General features: G+C 41.9%; 1 protein-coding gene across 2 annotated transcripts in view; it reads left to right on the top strand.

Annotated features, from left to right (window-relative positions):
- Positions 1 to 22,500, top strand: part of LOC143041533 (uncharacterized) — a 266,756-nt gene that overhangs the window by 134,313 nt on the left and 109,943 nt on the right. For both annotated transcript variants that reach the window (XM_076213520.1, XM_076213521.1), the window contains exon 5: positions 22,035 to 22,113. In XM_076213520.1, the coding sequence (XP_076069635.1) occupies positions 22,035 to 22,113 (79 nt within the window). The remainder of the gene's footprint in view (positions 1 to 22,034; positions 22,114 to 22,500) is intronic.

Consider the following 22,500-nt stretch of genomic DNA (forward strand, 5'->3'; position numbering starts at 1 on the left):
CACATTCTTTTGGACACAACATTTGTTTTGTCTGTCCTTCGATATCAGAGGCAATAATGATAATAACTTGCCTTGAGTCTCTTTGAGTAGACGCTCGTAACCCCACAGGAGCCGGCAACAGTCCTTGGGTACCCTCATAGATCTTTCTGTGAAGAAACGTGGGGATGCTGTTTTGTGTGTGGGTCTGTATCTATGTCGCTGGCTTCTAGTGGCAGAAGAGGATTAGTACCCGGTTGTTAGCAGTCCATATGTGAAACAGTGGAGGAAAATATAATTGAAGCTGATAAAGAAATATCTTGGCCCCGATCTGGGGACCGAGTGCCAGCCCTTCGAGGCTCCACCTCTGGATGAGAGTGAAGGTATTAACAGGTTTTGAGGATGGACGGCAGAGAGACGACTTTCTCTGACACCCGTCTTGCAGGATCACCACCTCTTGGTATCTGCCGTTGACTCCACTTTTCTGATATTTAGAGCGTTACTGCTTCGAGAAGATAAATTCATCAGACGAGGTTATTCGTGTTCCATTAGTCGAAGAGACCAAGCCTGTTCACATTCTTTTAGTCGGAGGGCAAAGAATGATTAATTACAGAAGAGCCTAATCCGTCCTCCATGAACACTCGCCTCAGAAGATTACCGCACCTCCTCTGATGTCCTGAGCTGATGTATACTACTGATAACTTACACCCGGGGATTATAAAAAAAAATAACGAAAAGTCAGTGGGGAAGAGGACACCCAAGAAGAGTAATGAGGTGTGGATATATAGTTTTCTTTTATGTAAGGATAAGAAGGAAGAGTCTGCGGTCGCTTCGGGTTCGATAAACGACGCAGACGCTAGTCAGAAAAAAATGGTAAAGAATGATGGAATTCGTTTTCTTTTAAAATTAGACTAGGAATTGAGAATATGTGCATATCATCACCAGCGTTATGCGATATTCATGATGACAGAACAAAGTTAACATATGAAATGAGGAATGAAACAATATCATATATAGGACAAAGCTTATCGGAAAGTTTATCTATAGATTAATGAGGACGCATATGAAAGCAATATCCAGACTGAATCTTAAGATACAGAATTGATAATCTCATCTCACGTGAAACACAATCAAGGAGATAGTGTGGAAGGAATTGTTAAGTAGCGAAGGCAGGGAAATCAAATGGGAATTGATATTAGTTTGAACAATTACAAAACACAATTTTCGGTTGTATTACTGAAAGTGTATTTAGAATGCATAGAAACCAAATAACTATAGGCCTATAAGTTTGACTTCAATTGTAGGAAAAATAATGGAAACTATCATTAGAGATGCTATCGAACATCATTTAGAAAGTAACCGTTTGATAAATGATAGCCAGCATGGTTTCAGACAGAAACGTTCTTGCGTGACTTACTTGAATTGTACAACACAGTTATCTCGAATTATGACGAAAGAAACAATATAGGTTTAATATATCTAGACTTTGCAAAAGTTTTTGATACCGTCCCACACGAAAGACTACTTACTAAATTAGCCTCGCACGGAATAAGTGGTAGCCTATTAAGTTGGACTAGTAATTGGTTGAATGATCGAAAACAGAGAGTTGTTTTAAATGGAAAACTTCTAGATGGAAAAATATTACAAGTGGAGTTCCGCAGGGTTCCGTTCTTGGGCCACTTCTATTCATAGTATATATAAATGATATAGACCATGTACTAAAATATACTGTTTGCAAATTTGCTGATGATACAAAACTGTGCAGAATTGCAAATGATCACTTAAACCAATTAGATATTCAAGAAGATTTAGAAAAATTATAGCAATGATCTGAAAAGTGGCTAATGAAATTTAACACAAGTAAATGCAAGGTAATGCACATAGGTAAAAATAACAGTAAGTACGATTACAAGTTATTTGGAAATTCGTTAACAAAAGTGGATAGTGAAAAAGATCTCGTCGTAATTATCAGTAACGATCTCAAATCAACCAAGCGGTGTATTTCAGCCTCTGAGAAAGCAAATAAGATTCTAGGACTGATTGCGCGATCTTTTGATTTCAAAAGTCCATCACTCATTAACAAGCTATATAAATCGTTAGATCGTCCACATTTGGAATATGCTGTTTCCGTATGGTCACCGAATCTTATTAAGGACATTGACAGACTGGAAAAAGTACAACGGCGAGCCACAAAACTGATTACAAATATAAAAAATAAATCATACGAAAATCGACTAAAATGTATGAATCTGTTTTCCCTAAAAAAGCGTAGACTCAGAGGCGACTTGATACAGGTCTTTAAAATTCTAAAGGGAATTGACAACATCAAAAGTGACAAAATTTTCACATTGAATGAGAATCAGACAAGAAACAATGGTCTCAAACTGTCCGGAATTAGATACAATTTGGAAGTAGGTAGAAACAACTTTGCCAACCGTGTAGTTGATTAATGGAATAAACTTCCTGCACAGCTTGTGCAATGTAGTTCAGTTCGAAGCTTTAAAAATCATTTAGATAAACACCTAATCAAGATGCAGTAATGATTATAATTCATTTTATATTATTTGTTTTTGTTTTGTCATCATTTGTCTGTTTGATTTTTATTTATTATTAGTTATATGTTAATTTATTATCATTTACTATTTACCTGTTTGTTTATTATTCAACTATACCTATGCATTTATTTATGTATTTTATTTGTTATTTACATTATCATAGTTTTTATTGATCAATTTATTATTATTATGATTTTTTTCGCATCCGACCTAGATATGGACCAAAAGGTCTCCTGTCGGCATGCCCTGCCTTTGTAATCCTTGGCAATCCTTTATATATATAAGAATATGTATATATATATATATATATATATATATATACACACACATATAATATATAATGTATGTGTGTGCGTCTATGTGTACTGTGTATATGAGTCGTGTGAACACTGAATGAGCTGAAACGAGACCCATGGCTAGTCATTTAAATTGATAATTACCTGTGGATGTGCTAAAGGCTGTAGGTCTAGACTTTGAAGTAATGAGAATCTGGTAATATCCCGACATAAGGTCTAAGTTCGTTAACACTACGTTATCGGCTCCTACGCTGCACATGAAACCAGTACTTCAAAGCCCTTTCCGTCAGGCACTCATGATAGCTCGCCTGGCACGGATGCTCCCAAGAGCCTGACTTTATGACAACGGAAGTGATCAGATTCCCGGCATCTAAGGACACCGCAATACGCTGAACAGATGCCCGCTACATACCGGCGCAGACGCCTCGAATATTTGCGAGGTACAAAGAACCCGACAATGTGTCACCTTCACGCCTGGAACCTTCAAGCAACCGTCACGACGATGGATCCCTTTTGTATATAGATTTGTGACTTATGGCAACAGCCTATTTGTACATATGTATAGAGATGTCTGGCAACCCTCTAAGTTTTCCTCGGAGCATGCCTTCATATTTTGTACAGAATAAGTCTATCACCAAGAGAAGAATTCTACTTGGGTTTGTCTCTCCGGAGCAGGACTGCTATTTACATTACAAACTACAATGTAGACAACTTTCACAACTCTACACCCCCCCCCATACACACATATATATATATATATATACATATATATATATATATATATATATATATGTGTGTGTGTGTGTGTGTGTGTGTGTGTGTGTGTGTGTGTGTGTGTATGTGTTTTCCCCCATGGTCCTTGGATCACGTGTTGGACTCGTGATCGACAGCTATTTCCCTCCCGGAAGAGAGCTCAGAGCTTGTATGACCGATCTATGGGTAATGCTTGGTGTGACCTTACACGCACACACACACGCCCAACTCCCCGCCCACGAGAGTTGGAGTAAGAACTCGAAGCGCAGCAATACTGAAATTATTTTAGTCCTGGGCAGGATTCGAACCCGAACCGCCGTAGTGACAGTCGGAGACTCGACCAACCGCGCCACCGAGCATGTGTACACAGTATATATATATATATATATATGTATATGTATATGCAGAAGAAATCACTTGAACGCGTGATACTAGTATGCAGACAAACCACTGGGAAAATGAAAGAGATGAGACCGAGCGCTTTCGTCTATTCAGACATTTTCAAGGTATAGATACATAAAAGAGACAAGTATATATACTCAGAAGGTTAAGGTGGATCTCTCCCAGTGCCGTATTGGCTCAAGTGTCCGGACATTTGGTTTACAATTTTTGTTATGATAAATTCATCCAATTTGTATAATCCTTGACTTAAATTTAAATTATTAACAAATGTATTCTTGATCAGACTGGATTCTATGATGTTTCTATTCAAATAAGAATTACTTTTGACAATTACTTTAGCTTCATTCCAATTGATACAATGGTTAAAATCCCTAAGATGGACAAATAACGCGTTGGACGTTTGACCACTTCTAACGCTATATTTGTGTTGCTTTATTCTAACATTTAATTCCTTTCCAGTCTGACCAATATAGCATTTGTTGCAATCTTTACATGGAATTTTATATACACAGCCTTCCTTATTTTCAGGGGAATTTTTAATCAAAAGACTTTTGACTGTGTTGGAGTTCCTAAAAATGGTTTGGATGTTGAAATTCTTAAGAATATGCGGCAATTTAATGAAGTTGTCATGATACGGAAGAACGAGAAGATTTTTAGAGTAAAATTTTTCTTTAGTTTTGTCATCAAAGTAAGACTTTCTAGCCATTTTTTGAGAAATTTCAATTAGATGATTTGGATTCTTTAATTTTAAAGCTATGTCATTTATTCTTGAGAATTCATCATCCAAAAACTCCGGACTACAAATCCGATAAGCACGAAGGTACATTGAAGATAACACAGATGCTTTGGTCCTGTAATGATGAGAAGAGTAAAAATGAACATATGAAAGAACATTGGTGGGTTTCCTATAAACATCAAATTTGAAAGACCTTTCGTTTCTGTATATTAATACATCAAGGAAAGGTAATTGATTATTTTGTTCTATTTCCATGGTAAAATTGATTGAAGGGACTAAGGCGTTAAGTTGTGACAAGAAAGTTGACGGGTCAGCATTAACAGGCCAAATGCACAAAATATCATCAATGTACCTAAACCAAGTAACATTTTGGGGGAGAATATTGGGTGCTGTGTCCGCTATGAAGAAAAGAAGCATCTTTGATGACTCGGAGGACGAGGAAGCAGCAGATGGGCTACCGAAGACAAAGATCAGCAAAGGTCATGTACCTTCAGATATTGATCTGTGCTTTATGGACCCCGAGGATCGAGATAGTAATGACAATGGAAGGAGCACTTCAGACGGCGCATGCGCAGGCATCACCGAGGCAAGCAGCAGCAGAGGGAGCACCACTGAGGCAGACGGTAGCGTTTCCCCTAATAGCAGCGGCAACGGAGACGACGGATGGACAGTGGTCGGCGCCGCCAAAAAGCAACGCGCCCCTCGAACGACGGGTCTTCCAAAGTTCAAACTCGGGGAGACCAACAGCCACACCAGCCAGTATCAGGCCATACTATCCCTCCAGCGAGCCAACCCCGGACTAAGCATGACCATCAGGCCAAATCTGAAAGGGGAGTATGTACTCACCCCCAAGGACGACGATAGCACGTCTAGGATGCGCACCCTCGCACAGGGTCCCACTCCTAAGCTGGTGCTTCTGGACCCCAGCGACAAGCGCACCAAGGGTATCCTCCAACGCTTTCCATTGGATATGCCCCTGGAAGCGGTGGGAGACCACCCCAGCGTCCTCAGGGCGGAACGGCTCCGCAATACGCGGGACAAAGTTTCAACCCGCCAGGTTCTGGTAGAACTTGAGGGGCCCCTACCGGAAAAACTCGACCTGGGGCCATGGGGAAAGTACGCCCTAAGGCCCTACGACCGAGAGCCGATACGGTGCTACAAGTGCCAACGATATAACCACCTGCAGAGTTGCTGCCCCAACACCACGAGATGCGGAGTATGCAGCTTAGCACACGCAACGGAAGTGTGCATAGAGAAGCACAAGGAGAACCAGGCCACCACGGCTCGGTGCCCCAACTGTCAAAAAAAGCACCACGCATGGCATCCTCGCTGTCCAGAACGCATCCGACGGCTCCCTGGTGGCAGACAAAACCCTCAAGGCGAAGCGCGGAACGCACCACCCCCCTCCCAGCAGCAGCAGCCTCTGTTCGTGCCCGCTCCCCCACCATCACGCCCAGCCTGGGGTCAAGCACCCACCCCCCGCCAAGAACTGGAAGAGCAGCCTAACCCTCCCCCAACACAAACCCAGCCCTCAACTAGGCCCCAAGCAGAGATCCACAACGCCCGGCGCAAGAGACGTCGACGACGAAAGAAGAAGACACCAGAAACTCCAGCACCCCCAGCTAGGAGAACCGCCCCGGCAACCCTCGCCACATCCACTACCGCAGTCCCTCCAGCCAAACTCCCGGCCGGAGACAAACCAGCGACCGGAGTCAGGCCCATTGCCACCCGCTACCCACCGCTTGAGGGGATGCTCATGGCAGCTGCAGCAGTCTTCAGACGCCTGCTACAACAGCCAAACACTGTTCCAGGCAGAGATGAAGACCTGGCCTCTCTTCTCATTCGAGAAGTAATGGCGGCCACTTTCGAGGGCACATTACCCACCCCGCACCAGCCTGCCAGGACACCCACCAACAGCGTCTCCCCCCACCACCAAGATGGAGCAGAGTAATGCGCACATGAGAAATTCTCCAGTACCACACGACCTCGGCAGCCTGAAGGTGCTCCAGTGGAACATGCAGGGAATACGCAACAAGAAGCACCAACTCCTCCAAACAATCATGGAGGAGGGCATGGATATCGTGCTTCTACAGGAAACATTAGCACCCGGTGACTTCGAATGGAGAATAGGGGGCTACACGGTCCACTCACTCCCGCTTGACAGAGGCATAGGACACCGTGGTTGCATGGTGCTGGTGAAGAATAACCTACCACACCGCAGGGTTGCGCGACCCGTACACTGTGGTGAGGGTGTGGAGGTGATGGCTGTGGAGCTCCTCCTTCCCGACCTGCCACTCCTCATCTATAACATCTACAGGAGCCCCGGGAAACTGTTGGAGGTCGATGAGATACTGTCACTAGCTACCCACAACAATATCTTAGTAGCTGGAGACTTCAACGCCCATCATCCACTGCTTCACTCCCCCTCTCCGACTAACCCGACCGGCCGCCAACTGGCAACCACGTTGGAAGAGGTCCAGGACATCTCCCTTCTAAATACTGGGGAACCCACTCACGTCCGGGGAGGCAGACTGGATCTCACCCTGGTGTCAACCAATCTAGTTTCCGGAAGTACCTGGCGTGTGCATCCTACTCTCACCAGCGACCACTACGCCGTCATCACCACTCTAAGGGCCGCACTCACACTACCACCGCTCAAACAACCTCGATGGGACCTGCGGAGGGCGGACTGGAAGAAGTTCCAGGCCGCCCTGGATGACTGGTGGAAAGCGTGCGACCCGCCGGAGGACCTAGACCAGCGAGAAACAGAATTCACTACAGCAATCGAAAGAGCAGCAGAAGCAGCCATCCCCAGACGACATCCAGGGCATCGATGGCGTCGGAACTGGTGGTTCTACAATGAGGAAGTCCGGGAGCAGAATCACCTGGTCAACATTCATCGGAAGCTGTACCGCAAGCGACCCACTTCAACTAACCTACAATTGTTGAAGGAAGTGGTTACACACGCTCGACAAGTCTCAAGCCGGGTACGGGAGGCCAAATGGCTGGAGTGGTGTGCCAGCTTTTCCCAGCACACCAGCTTGGCAGACTTGTGGGCCAAACTGAGGACGGCTTCCGGGAAGCGCGCCCCTCGTCCTGCCTCACACCCAGAGCCACAACAGGAAGCAGAACGACTAGCGGATATGTTCGCCACACGGTGCGCCAACTCCCAGCTCCCCGCACAGATGCAGAAACTCCAGCAGCAGCTCAGGCCAGCACGAGAGCAGGCCGTCGGTACGGCGCGAGCAACACCTGACGTCACCGATGTACCTTTCACGCCACAAGAACTGGCCCGGGCCAAGAAAGGTAGAGATACGGCTACGGGAGCGGATGGCGTGACCTATTCTATGCTAGCTCACGCGGGGCCTGCCGGGGAGGCAGCACTACTGGCCCTGATGAACCATTCGTGGCTGGTAGGACGTCTCCCAACCACCTGGAAACGAGCGGACATCCAGCCCATCCCTAAGCCCAGGGAGCCCTCCAAGCCACGTCCCATCTCCTTGCTGAGCTGCACGGCCAAGACAGCGGAGCGCATGGTACTCACCCGACTCATGTGGCGTCTGGGCCCCCTCCACCCACACATCTTCGGATTCTCCAAGGGCGTAGGGACGGCCGACAGCATCATGACTCTCCTGAGTCACATAGACAACCGCCCTGCCGTGGCCGTTTTCCTCGACCTGGAAAAAGCGTTCGAGCTAGCCAGTGCTCACGCCATCCTAGATGCGCTGGTACAGCGGGGTGTCCAGGGACGACTCCTCTCCTGGATAGAGGACTACCTGCTACACCGACGCGCCCGGGTCAGGTTCCAAGGCCACCTTTCAGCCTACCGGGACCTAGAGAACGGCACTCCGCAGGGTGGGGTTCTCAGCCCCGTCCTCTTCAACCTCCTAATGGAACAGTTGGTGAGCCTACCCTTCCGGGGTGGCACGGCGCTTCTCAGCTATGCCGACGACCTGGTTCTTGTCGTCTCGGGCAAAACCCGAGGCAATAGGATCACCAGAGCACAAGAGGGCCTTGATCTTATCTCTAACAAGTGTGAAGAACTGGGCCTCAAGATCTCAGCTGAGAAGTCCAAGGCCTTGATGCTTAAGGCCACCACCCCGGACACCCACCTCCACATTCAGGGTATCCAGCTGGCTTGGACCAGCTCGTACCAGTACCTGGGAGTATGGGTTGACCAAGGCTTATCCTTCAACACCCAGGTCACCTACCTAAGGGAGAGGACGAGGACGAGAATCAATGTCATGAGGGCGATGACAAGGACACACTCTGGAGCCTCACATGCCGTGCTGCGCCTGTACTACATACAGGCCGTCCGCTCGTTGATTGACTACAGCGCTGTCGTGCTGGTTTCCCTGTCACCCACCCAACAAAGGAGGATCGAGTGCATCCAGAACCAGGCCATGAGGACCATACTCGGGGCACCTCGCTGGACCAGTATGTCCATAATGCAAAGTGAGACTCGACTGGTACCTCTGGCCTCCAGGGTTCAACATATTGCGACTTGCCGGGTGGCTAAGATCCTCCGACAAGACAGGGAGACCATAGCACGAACCAAAATCAAAAGGACCCTACCGCAGCGACGGGACCTCTTCAGCACAAACACCTGGCTACGGAGGATAGCTGACGCCACCAATGCACTGTTCGACGACGGTCAAATAGCCATGTGGAGTCCGGATCTGGCCGTTGCAAACTACGTTGTACCGGCCCCATGGCAGCCCCCACCCGTCGAAATCATCATCAACAACCCGCCAGCAAGGAAGGCACAGTGCACACAACACGAGCTGCGGTTACACGCGCTGGCATCTGTGACACAGGCCAGCATCCCAGGGGGAGCCGTGTACTACACAGACGGATCTGTGGACCCTGTTCGAGGCACGACCGGAGCGGCGGCAGTCACCGGCGGGGAGACGCTGTCATGGAGGACCCCCGACCACTGCTCTACCCTGCAGACGGAGTTAGTTGCCATACAGCAAGCCCTGGAGCACGCCCTTCACCATCGTGAAGGTGCGGTAATTATACACACAGACTCCAAATCTTCCCTCCAGACACTCCAGCAAGCCAGCCCCACCGACAACATCCAGCTGGTAACATCCATTCAGCTCAGCGCGCAGAGACTTGCCGGTGAAGGCCGGCACCTACGGATGAACTGGGTACCCAGTCACGTGGGGCTCCGAGGGAACGAGTTGGCGGATGCAGCAGCCCGAGCAGCTAGCACCATGCCCGCAGTATCCTGCTACGTCCTCCCCAGCCTGCAGCAGATCAAGACGCAGGCTAAGCGGAGCACCTGGCACTCCGCTCATCACCACCATCGCACCATGGAGAGAACCTCGCGGCAGGCAGCATGGTACGCTGCCACCACAAATTACCAGCCGCTACAATGCGGCCGTCCGCTAACTAGAGCCGACCAAGTTCGGTTGCACAGGCTCCGGCTCGGGTACGGCACGCTGGAGCAGCTACGGCCCGAGTTCAGTGGTCAGGAGTGCGAACACTGCGGCCTCCAGAGCCGTCGACCGCTGATACACTACCTGGTTCACTGCCCCGCCACAGCTCAACTAAGACAGCAACCCATCGAGGGCCCACAGGATGAGGAAGCTTTGGCCGCCCATTTGGTCAGGCGGGCTCTTAACACACCTAGCAAATTGCTAACCATCATGCGAGACATTCCGCCCCCTCGCTGAAACATGGTAGCAAAATATCGGGGCGTAAGCCCCAGCGGCGGGCTTGTGGCCCGCGCATTTTTATATGTATATGTATATAGTTATAAGTATATGTATGCACGAGTATATATACATACGTGTATGTGATTGTGTATATATTCATGTACTAATGTTAAATAATAAACTAACTACTATGTATCTATACCTTGAAAATGTCTGAATAGACGAAAGCGCTCGGTCTCATCTCTTTCATTTTCCCAGTGGTTTGTCTGCATACTAGTATCACGCGTTCAAGTGATTTCTTCTGCATATACATATATATATATATATATATATATATATATATATATATATATATATATATATATATATATACTGTATACACATGCACGGTGGCGCGGTTGGTCGAGTCTCCGACTGTCACTACGGCGGTTCGGGTTCGATAATAATAATGATAATAATAATAATAATGATAATAATAATAATAATGATAATAATGATAATAATAATAATAATAATAATAATAACAATAATAATAATAATAACAATGATAATAACAAAATTAATAATGATAATAATAATAATAGTGTTGAAAAAATAGTAATAAATAATATTAAAAGAATAATAATCATGATAAAAAGGAACAATGTGGAAATGATGGAGGATATGTGAATTGGTAGCATGTGAAGTAAAGTAAGGTAGCATGGTGCAAGAAGGAACGTCAGAGTAAAAGGAGGAAAGCTGGAAAGGGTAGGCAGAAGTGGGAAAAAGGTATCCTGGAGGGCAAGTGTCGCGGTAGATCTTGTCCATTTCAAGTCACCAGTTCTCTTGTTTGTGTTTTTGTGGTTGGCAATGTAAAGTGATTCAATTATTTTCCGTTGTTTCTTGTGTAGTCCTTTGGCTAGAATGGTGGATCCCTCTCAGTTAGGCAAGTGTCCCTCTGTGTCAATGTGGTTAACTAGAGCGTTGGTTTCTCGGTGGTGTCTAATGTCCGCTTTGTGTTCCCTGAGTCTGTTGTTAAGTCCTCTGTATGTCTCTCCGTAGTATGCACAGTCACATCCTTTGCAGGGAATTTTGTAAACGATGCTATTGTCACGGTTCGTCTTGGTTCAGTTGGTGGTCAAGTGTCCTATTTTCTTCCCTGTGTCATTTACTATGATGAGTCCTGTCTGTCTCAACGTTTTGGAAAGCATGTGATAGAGGCCAGAGTTAGGAACCACAAGGTATCGCAAATCTGTCCTCTCTTCATTTCCTTTCCTCTGTCTGATTTTAATTTTTTCCGTAGTGACGTCCCTAACATGCTCTCTGGGTACCTTAGGTTCCTGAATACAGCGGTTATGTATTCAATTTCTTCTTGTAAATAACCTTCGCTGCATATTCTAAGAGCCCTAAGGTAAAACCCAATGATAACCCCTGATTTGGTCTTTTCCTCATGTGCGCTAAGATAGTGGGTGAAGTCGTCTTTGTTTGTCGGTTTACGGTATACCTTGAACCCAGCGCTGCTGTCCGATCTGATGACGACAGCGTCTAGGAAAGGTAGGGAACCGTTGGTCTCTTCCTCTACTGTGAATTTGATTCTATGGTCTACGTTGGTCAGTTGTTCCAGTAGGTTTCTTATGTTGTTTGTTTTGTGTGAAATGAAGAGAATGTCGTCAACATAACGGTACCACTTGGAGTTATCTGGGATGATATGTAGAAAATGGTCCCTTTTCAAAGTCTCCATGTAGAGCGATGCTGCCACCGCACTCAATGGAGACCCTATTGGAAGCCCTTCATGTTGCCTGTATTCCTGGTTGTTAAAAAGAAAAGAACCAAACTTTATGCACTTTTCTACTAACTCCAAGAGTTAACTCCAGGAGGGGAATGTCCTGTTTGTGGATTTTCGGAAGTCCTTTCATAGATGGGATTGTTGGGTCTTCCTCCAGGAGGCAGAGGAGTCTTTTCCCCTTTTCCGTTCTTTTGAGGATTTTCCTGATGTCAGTGTTGAACCTCTTGGCTTCTTCGCTGGCTGTACCGTCCCTTTGTTTATAGTATGTGGTTTGGTCAGAGAGTAAACGTTCCATTTTGTTGGTGTAGTCCCTCTTGTTCATGATGACAACGCTACCACCTTTGTCGGCGGTCGTGATGATGATGTCGTCATTGTCAAGGAGTTCTTGAAGGGATGGGGATGGTCTTGCTGTTGTTTCTGGCTGCAATGGAACAGCATAACAGAACACCTTGTTTGAAGCCGGACTCGATGTCGCTGTCCTTCCAGTTGTAGTTCTTGCCTATGTAGTTGTTCCATTTCTTTGGGTTTATGTTAGTGCTGAATTTTAGACCAAGGAAGAGGGCTTCCATTTGGGTGTGCGTGGGGTTGTAGTCGGATAGGTTGTTGATGAGATTCTCTCTACCCACTTCTTTCCATTTGCTTGTGTTGCACAGTCGTAGCAGTTTCCTCTCAAGTTCCACCTTTTTGTTTTTGCTTTTTCTTCTTGGGTTCTTCAAGGAGTTCTAGGGGAAGTGGGTAGTTCTGGAGCTTGTTCCTGTGTGTGCGTGCGTGTGTATTTACCTAATTGTATTTACCCAGTTGTATTTTACGGGAAGGGGAGCTATGTTCGTGGTGTCCCGTCTTCATATCTCATTATATCCAAACTATTTTTAAATTCATGTATTGTTTTTGCACACACCACTTTCTCATCTAACTTGTTCCAAATGTCTATTACTCTGTGAGGAAAGCTGTTCTTTTTCAGATCTCTTTTATAGCTGTCTTTCTTGATTTTCTTTCCGTGTCCTCTTGTTGTATTTCTATCATCCCATTTTATTAGATCTTCTCTATCAATATTTTCTATGCCTTTCATGATTCTGTAAATAGCTATCAAATCTCCTCTCTCTCTTCTTTGCTCTAGTGTCTGTAGTTCAAGTTTTGCTAGTCTCTCTTCATATGATAGTTTTGAGAGTGTTGGTGCCAATTTTGTAATTGCTCTTTGTATTCTTTCAAGTTTTGTTATACATTCTTTTGTACTTGGTGACCACATCGTTGCTGCATATTCCAATCTTGGTCTTATCAAAGTTATTAGTATATTCTTCACCATTTCTTCATCCAGGTATGTACAGTAAATGCCACTTTGATTGTTCTTATCAAATTATAAGTTTCTCCAAAAATCTTAGTTTATATGTTTCTCAGGTGACATATTATTCATAATAATGACTCCCAGGTCCTTCTCATTTTCAACTTTTTTTATTCCTTCTTCACCCAATTTGTATGATCCTATTATTCTTTTTTTGCTTTTTATAAATTCCATTATACTACACTTTTTAGTATTGAACTCCATCTCCCACTTCCTACTCCATTCCCATACTTTATTTAGATCACTCTGTAGTGACTCACAATCTTCTTCCGTGTTTATTTTTTTAATAGTTTTGCATCATCTGCAAAGAAGCTCATATAACTTTCAATTTCTTCATCCATATCATTAATATATATAGCAAACATTATTGGGGCCAGAACTGTTCCTTGAGGAACACCACTTATTACTTCATCCCAATTTGAGTGTTTGTCTCTTATCACTACTCTCATTTTTCTTTCTTGCAAAAAGTCTTCCATCCATTTAAGCAGTTTGCCCTGTATTCCTTCTTCAGTTTCTAATTTCTTAAGCAACTTCCTATGTGGTACTTTGTCAAAAGCTTTTTTTAGGTCTAGAAATGCACAATCAGCCCATCCATCTCTTTTTTGTATTATATCTATTAGCCTTGAATAGAAACATATTAAATTGATGACGCATGATCGTCCTTGTCTGAATCCAAATTGCCTTGGATTTAGCACGTTTTTTTTTTTAAATATTTTACCCATCTACTTTTGATAATTCTTTCACAAATGTTTGCTATTGTACTTTTTAGAGAGACTGGTCTATAGTTTGTAGGGTCTTCTTTATTTCCCCCTTTATATATAGGTACTATATTTGCTTTTTTCCAATCTTTTGGAACTTTTCCTTCTTTCAAGGAACTGTTTATTATGCTATGTATTTTGTCCGCCAGTTCATTCCTGCATTCTTTCAAAATCCGGTTTGCTATTTCATCTGGTCCATGCGATTTTCTGACATCAAGAATACTCAAGTGTTTCATTATTTCATTCTTTGTTACTTCTATTTCTTTCCTAGAGGGGACTTTCTCTTCCTATTCAATCTCTCCAGGTTGTATGTTCTCCCTTGTAAACACTGATTTAAAATGCTTGTTCATAATTTCTGCCATTTCTATTTCCTCTGTGTATTCAACTCCTCCTTGTCTTAATTTCTTTAAATCTTGTTTGTTTTTCAGTTTGTTGTTTACAAATGTGTAAAATAGTTTTGGTTGATCTTTACATTTTTCAATGATATCTTTTTCATATTTTCTCTTTTTCTCTCTGCACACTTGTACATATTCATTTCTATAACAAGTATATATTTTCCATTTTTCAGGTCATTTGTATTTCTTACATTTGGTCCAAGCTTTATCTCTTTTGTCTTTTAACTCCCTACAACTTTTGTTTTACTAGCACTTTATATATTCTTTTTCTTGTTTTTGTCTTGGGACATATTTTTTCACTCATTTTTTATAAATGTTTGTCAAAATATTCCATTTCTTTTCCACTGTTGTTTCTTCTTTGTATATTCTTTCCCAGTTTTCTTTTTGAAAGAATTCTCTTGTTTGATCAAAGTTTGTTTTTTCATACATCATTCTTCCTTTTCTATATTGTTCATTTCTTTTCATGTATTTTTCCTCGTTTAGTTCCAGTTCAATCAATATGTGGTCACTTTTACTTATTGGTGTCTTATATTCAATCTTTTCCACTATTTTAGGTTCAGATGTGATTATTAGGTCGAGTCTCGATGGTTCTTCTTCATTTATATACCTAGTGTTCTCTTGTATCCATTGTGTCATTGTATGGTCAATAATCATCTCGAGTAGAACATTTCCCCATGAGTCGTCTCCACCCTTTACTGTCATCTCTTCCCAGCAGACTTCTTTGCAATTAAAGTCGCCCATCATAACTATTCTTCCTCCATCTTCCATTATCTTATTTAATGTTATCCTTGTGTCCTCTAACATACTTTTATGTTCACTCTCTTTCCACGAGGCTGTTTTTGGAGGCACATAATTTATCACAGACTTTCTGTTCTTCTTATCTCTGTCTTCTACTTCTATCATAATCATCTCTACTGTATTCTTTCCATATGTGACACTCCTCACGTTTATATCCTTCTTAGTCAGGAACATAACTCCACCCCCTTGTTTTGTCTCTCTGATTCTAATCCAATAATTATATGCATCATGTCCTACACTGTTGGGTGGTAGTGGACCTTTTAATTTCGTTTCTACAATTCCCATTATGTCCGGTTCTTTTTCCTTCAGATAACCATTCAGTTCATTCAATCCTGTTATTAATCCATCTATATTTGTGTAAGCACTCTTAGTTTTCTGCTACTTCCATTGTATTTTCTGTTTCTCTTTTGTTTTTCTCTGGTATGGTCCATCGCCTCACTTTCATATTCACTACTCTCCAATAGAATTTCTCTTTTTCTGTCTCTGTTCTGTTCTCGTTTTTTCCCTTAGCTTCTTGTCTTTTCATTTTTTCCTCCTCTCTTTCCTCTCTATTCATTTTTCCTTTTATCCATACTTTTTTATATTGTTCACTGTTTGCTAGTTTCCCTGTTTTTGCTAAGATATTCTCTGCTGTCGTTTGTGACCTGAATTTAATCTTAATTGGTCTGGTCTTATCTGTATTATATTTTCCGAGTCTATACATGTGTGTGTGTGTGTGTGTGTGTGTGTGTGGGTGCGTGTATGTGTGTGTGTGTGTGTGTGTGTGTGTGTGTGTGTGTGTGTGTGTGTGTGTTGTGTGTGTGTGTGTGTGCGTGTGTTTATATATGTATATATATATATATCATATATATATATACATATACATATATGTATGTGTGTGTGTGTGTGTGTGTGTGTGTGTTTATGCATATTTATATATATATATATATATATATATATATATATATATATATATATATGCAAGGTAACCACTTAAGAAAATAAACAAACGGAGCATAGCGCTTTCGTATATTACATCTTCAGTTCAAATTACAAAGAAAGAGGGTACAGCAAACATAATACTCGTATAGTATGACAAGAGTATAAGGAACTACAATAGGAAAGGTTGTGGACGAATTGTCCGGGCGTGGGTCACACTTCCAGCATTCTTACATTTTGTAATTATTAGCTATTTCCTTACAAATATAATTATCAATTTTGTACAATCCTAAGTTAAGGTTTAAGTTGTTATCCTTTGTGATTTTAATCAGGCAACTTTCAATTAAATTTCTTTCGACAAAATTATTGTTGAAAGTAATCACTCTAGCGTTTTCCCGGTTGATAGGGTGATTAAAAATGTTTAAATGTTTAAAAGTGGCACTTGACTCATTCCCATCTTTGACACATTTCTTGTGTTGTTTTATCCTGACTGAAAGATCTTTTGCCGTTTGGCCGATACAGAATTTATCACATATTTTGCCAGGAATTTTGTACACACAGCCTTTTTGGCAATTTTTAGAATTATTAATTAGGTATTGTTTGATAGTGTTATTGTTTCTGAAGGCTATATTGATATTAAAATTCTTAAGTAATTTGGGAACAATAGTTGAGTTTTCTTGGTAAGGTAAAACTACTAGGTAGTAGTTTGACTTTGGATTTGTTAAGCTGAAAATTGTAATAAGTTTTCCTTGCAAAATTGTAACAAACATCAATGAAATGTTTAGGATATTTCAATCCAAAACTAATATCGTAAACATTTCTTATTTCCTCATCAATGTACTCGGGACTGCAGACCCGTAAAGCTCTAAGGAACATTGATGAGAAAACCGATCTTTTTACATTATCAGGGTGGTAAGAATAGTAATGGATGCCACTCCCGATACATAACATTGTTCAGTTAATTGAACTTTGCATTAAATATTGCAAATTTCAATTTCATGATAAATACTATGCCCAAACTTTCGGCATGAGCATGGGAAATTGTCTTTCTCCCGTGCTCAGCAATTTATATATGGAATTCTTTGAGAGCAAGATTTTAAATAAAATAATTCCACCAGGAATAATTTGGCTACGTTATGTCGATGACATTCTTTGTTTATGGCCTGATCATTTAGATGAGTCACAATTCCTCAAACAAATTAATAACCTAGTAAAGTCAATCAAATTCACGGTTGAAGTAGAAAATGATGGTGTGCTACCCTTTTTAGACGTTAATATTCATCGTAGTGTATATAGAAAACCAACTAATGTAAACTCATACATCCATTACTATTCTTCCCACCCTGATAATGTATATATATATATATATATATATATATATATATATATATATATATATATATATATATATATATATACATATATATATGTATATATATATATATACATTTCCTGATACACTACGTTGTGAAAAACTTCAATTGCGTTATCTCTGTCTACTCATGGCAACATCACCAAAGAATCCCAGTTAGTTACTCTGGAACAGGCAACGTATAGTTCAACATTAGCCCGCAAGTGTTAAGAGTTTGACCCTGAGATTTGTTGATTGTCATGGCAAAACTTAGTTTTACAGAAAACTGAAACTTGGAAAATCTGATAGCGTTGTCGGAGGTTACTAACTTGATCCGGGGTGTTAGAACCTGCTCTCCGCTATGGGCTCCTTCCAATATTCTGCCAACTGTTATGTACTTTCTTAACACGTCAATGACAATTCTGGTTCCGTTGCATACTTTTGGAGGCTTCAGGTTACGCATGATCATAACGACTGCCGATTCTTTCAATACCAACTCATGGAGAGGAACAGATGGAGGATTCATATCCTCTTCTTTATTTGGTTTATCGACGCTATAATAAGTGCGTGTTTTTTCCAGGGAGCGTGTTTTGCACCTCTGCGTTGATTTCGTCCACGTCATCGTTCGTTGAAGCAACAATCTCTCTTCCTTCAAAGTATTTGTGATCGCCAATGTGCTCCCGTATATCTCCGTATACAGCATCTCGTAATTCTTTTCTCGAGTTAACTTTTTTCCGAAGCCGTCAGGTACAGGCTTCGGTCTAGACGTGTCTTTCTCGATCTCCAGGAGAGATCGACCAAACGCTATATTCTTTATGGTCGTCAGTTGAGTTTCAGTTCCAGTTTACTGGTATGGCTCTGGAAATAATCATTCTTGACAATGCTGGATATTTCATCCTTCCTTCCTCCTCTACCTCTAACAACAGGTAATATCTGTTTAAAATCTCCCGCGCAAATCCTATATGCTCTGAGAAACATCGACGAAATAAATTAAACATTAGCATAAAAGGTGATGAGCAGAATGAAAACGAACATACATACGACAAAATATTGGTGGGTTTGCCAGAAACATCAAACCTAAAATATCTGTATCTTCTGTGTCTGATAACATTCAAAAAAGGGTAGTTTATTATCTTGTTCTATCTCTATTTTGAATTTAATAGAAGGTACTAATCCAATTAATTTAATAAAAAATATACAAATTAAGATCAACAGGACAAATACATACAATGTCATTAACATACCTAAACCAAATAACATCGCGAGAGAGAATACAAGGTAACAATTCTCTTTCAAAACATTCCATGTACAAATTACACAATATAGGAGTCAGCCACACAGATCTTAATCAAATTGATAATAATATCCACAGAGAGTTGCAGGTTATAGAATTTAAGTTCCTCCTCAAGAAACTTAATCAGATAAATTAAAGGGACTCGGGTAAATAGCAAATTAATATAAAAGCTAACTAGCATAAAATCAAATTAAATCTACATTGTTTTTTATGTGAGAGAAGGAAATAGATCCAACCATCTGATTCAAAATGGACACTAGCCATTCAGATAATTTATAAGAAGTGGAACCAGTAGAACTAATAATAAGTCTGGTATGATTATCAGGTTTATGGATTTTAATCAACCCGTACAAATAAGGCATGAAGAGTGACATAATAGTCAATTACTTCATAAATTGACCATGCCCTTTCAAATACTTCTTGACTTCCTTATTAAAACCTCCATTAATCTCCAATGGGTTCTTATGAAGTTTAGCATAAGTGACTTCATCTTTTAACAGGGTTCCCATTGGCCAAAAAAATGCCTGTGCGGGTTTGTATGTGTGTGTGTGTGTGTGTGTGTGTGTGTGTGTGTGTGTGTGTGTGTGTGTGTGTGTGTGTGTGTGTGTGTGTGTGTGTGTGTGTGTGTGTGTGTGTGTGTGTGTGTGTGTGTGTGTGTGATTCACCATGACCTTGGATCACATGTTGGACTCGTGATCGACAGCTATTACCGTCTCGGAAGAGAGCTCAGAGCTCATATATGACCGATCTATGTATAATGCTGTGACCTTACACGCACACACACCCAACTCCCACGAGAGTTTAAGTAACGACTTGCAGCGCAGCGATACTGAAATTATTTCAGCCCTGGGCGGGATTCGAACTCGGACCGCTGTAGTGGCGGCCGCGAACGCTACCACTGCGCCATCGAGAGAGTGTGGAGGGAGGAGAGGGGGTATCTATTCATTTTCTTGGTTTTCCGATTCCCAGCAGTGGCTGTTACCTGCCCCAACAGTCCCCACAGCACAAAGGGCAAAAGTAATGGCTTTGGTCGCGGCTACGCGCCTCTTGGCATAGACTCATCTCTTTCTTCTTCTAGTTGAGTTGAAGTACAATTGACTGACATACTGAAGAGCAACTTCGGAAGAGAGGTCCACTCAGGGAAGTAAAAAGCAGAAATCGATCTTTCACGGTTTGTGGGGACTGGCTGTAGATGTGCAAGGATTCGTGTCAGATCGTAGCTGGCATCTTTTGAGATCGCCTACCTCCGTGGTCGACGATCCCAGAAGACGAGTTCCTGATTGATTTACTGGTGACAGCGGCGTGCCAGGGCAGTAATGGGTCACGCTGGAACGTAGCGAAAGGGGATAGGATGGGGTGGGGTGGGGTGCGAGAAGGAATTTGAGAAGTTTACATACACCAGGAGGCGCTGAGTACCTGCGGGCCAAGCCGTCACACTTGCCCTATGCGCTGGAGAGACTGTTGAGGCAAGTAACTAACAGTCACTGCTTGGATACGGAGAGAGAGGGAGAAGAGGGTTGTGGGGGAATTTTATCCTTATTCTGTACAAGGAAGTCTGGAAATGAGTGGCCAAATTTAATCGCGGACAATGTGTTACAGAGTATTTCATAATCAAATATGGACGTCAAAGATATCATATTTGTATGAATGGTAAATAAGTATTAACTCCACGTTGATCTTAGATACATGTCCCTCTCTCTCTCTCTCTCTCTCTCTCTCTCTCTCTCTCTCTCTCTCTCTCTCTCTCTCTCTCTCTCTCTCTCTCTCTCTCTCTCTCTCTCTCTCTCTCTCTCTCTCTCTCTCTCTCTCTCTCTCTCTCTATCTCTCTCTCTCTCTCTCTCTCTCTCTCTCTCTCTCTCTCTCTCTCTCTCTCTCTCTCTCTCTCTCTCTCTCTCTCTCTCTCTCTCTATCTCTCTCTCTCTCTCTCTCTCTCTCTCTCTCTCTCTCTCTCTCTCTCTCTCTCTCTCTCTCTCTCTCTCTCTCTCTCTCTCTCTCTCTCGTATGTCTTCAAGTTCGTGTATTGGCTGCCGAGAATAATGTATCATCTTTCACCCTTAGACAGGGTTTTACCTCAGTTAAACGAACTCTCTAGATATAAATCATACGCTTAGGAAGCTTGAAAACAAAGATCACTATCTCTTCAGTCGTCGCGTTGAAATCTTTCTCTGAATAAAAGCCTCTCCACCCAAATATAGACAGATTACAAAGGCAATTGCAAACAAGTATATTATTGTATAAGAATTCAAAGAACCTCAGATGATGTATATTGTCCTTCTTCGTTTTTCTTTCTAGTATGTACGAAATAGAAACCCACACAAGCTCCAAACCTGTATTGTGTAAATAATTACCCAATGACAGTGAATGCCAAACTCAAAACTGCATATGTCCGTCATATTTTGCTTTGGTAATGATGGAAATAAAAGTAATCTGTGCACCTCTTTTGATGTAATTATATATTATATCACCAAATAATGGTAACAATGTTAATACAGATATTCAGAATAGTTTGGCCTCAAGTCATTGTATAGAATAATAACTTAATTAGTATTAAATAAATTTGAATATCAACTGTTTGTCAAACTAAAACAATAACTTTGTCAGTCAATAAACATACTTGTTAGTGTATCTGTAGGACTTTCTTAAGTTATAAGATACAGGTAATCTTTAAGATGATTAAAATAAGTAGGCACTTTATACATTCATCTTATTAGTATATTTTGACTAAGGGACTTAGTTTACTTTAGTACAATGAACTTTGAGTACTTGAACATTAAGCAAGATGTCGTCATTGTTGTAATCTTTTTATTTGAGTAAGAAAACATTTGTTTTACACTAGCATATTATGATTTCAGTGTTTCATATCCAAGACTTTTTAATGATGAGGATTTTTTTTTAAACACAATCATTCGAGGCATAATAAGAGAAAGCTGACAGTGAGGCTTATGTAATTCATCGATGTATAGACTTAATAAGACCACAAAGATTTATATTCACACTAAAAACTGATACACAATTCATTGCTTTCCTCTCTCTAGGACTGTCGCCCTTCACTCTCTACTTCAGCGTTAAGTTTTATGCAGCCGATCCGTGTAAACTGGTGGAGGAAATCACGAGGTAAGTACATATCCAGTGTGCATAGGTGTACATATGCATACATATCTTTAGTCATATATATATAGGTATATTTTTTTACATACGCACTCAATTGTATATGTGTTTATATAAATTTATATTATTATGTTCATTTGCGTTATAAGATTGTAATTTTGTATGTATCTGTGTGTGTGTGTGTGTGTGTGTGTGTGTGTGTGTGTGTGTGTGTGTGTGTGTGTGTGTGTGTGTGTGTGTGTGTGTGCTTGTGTGTGTGTGTGTGTGTGTGAATGTGTGTGTGTGTGTGTGTGTGTGTGTGTGTGTGTGTGTGTGTGTGTGTGTGTGTGTGTGTGTGTGTGTGTGTGTGTGTGTGTGTGTACTCGCTTAATTCCTTGTGTCATTCAGCCTACT

The sequence above is a fragment of the Oratosquilla oratoria genome, chromosome 31, assembly GCF_046742065.1.
Source record: "Oratosquilla oratoria isolate Oo_2021 chromosome 31, ASM4674206v1, whole genome shotgun sequence".
Classification (NCBI taxonomy): domain Eukaryota; kingdom Metazoa; phylum Arthropoda; class Malacostraca; order Stomatopoda; family Squillidae; genus Oratosquilla; species Oratosquilla oratoria.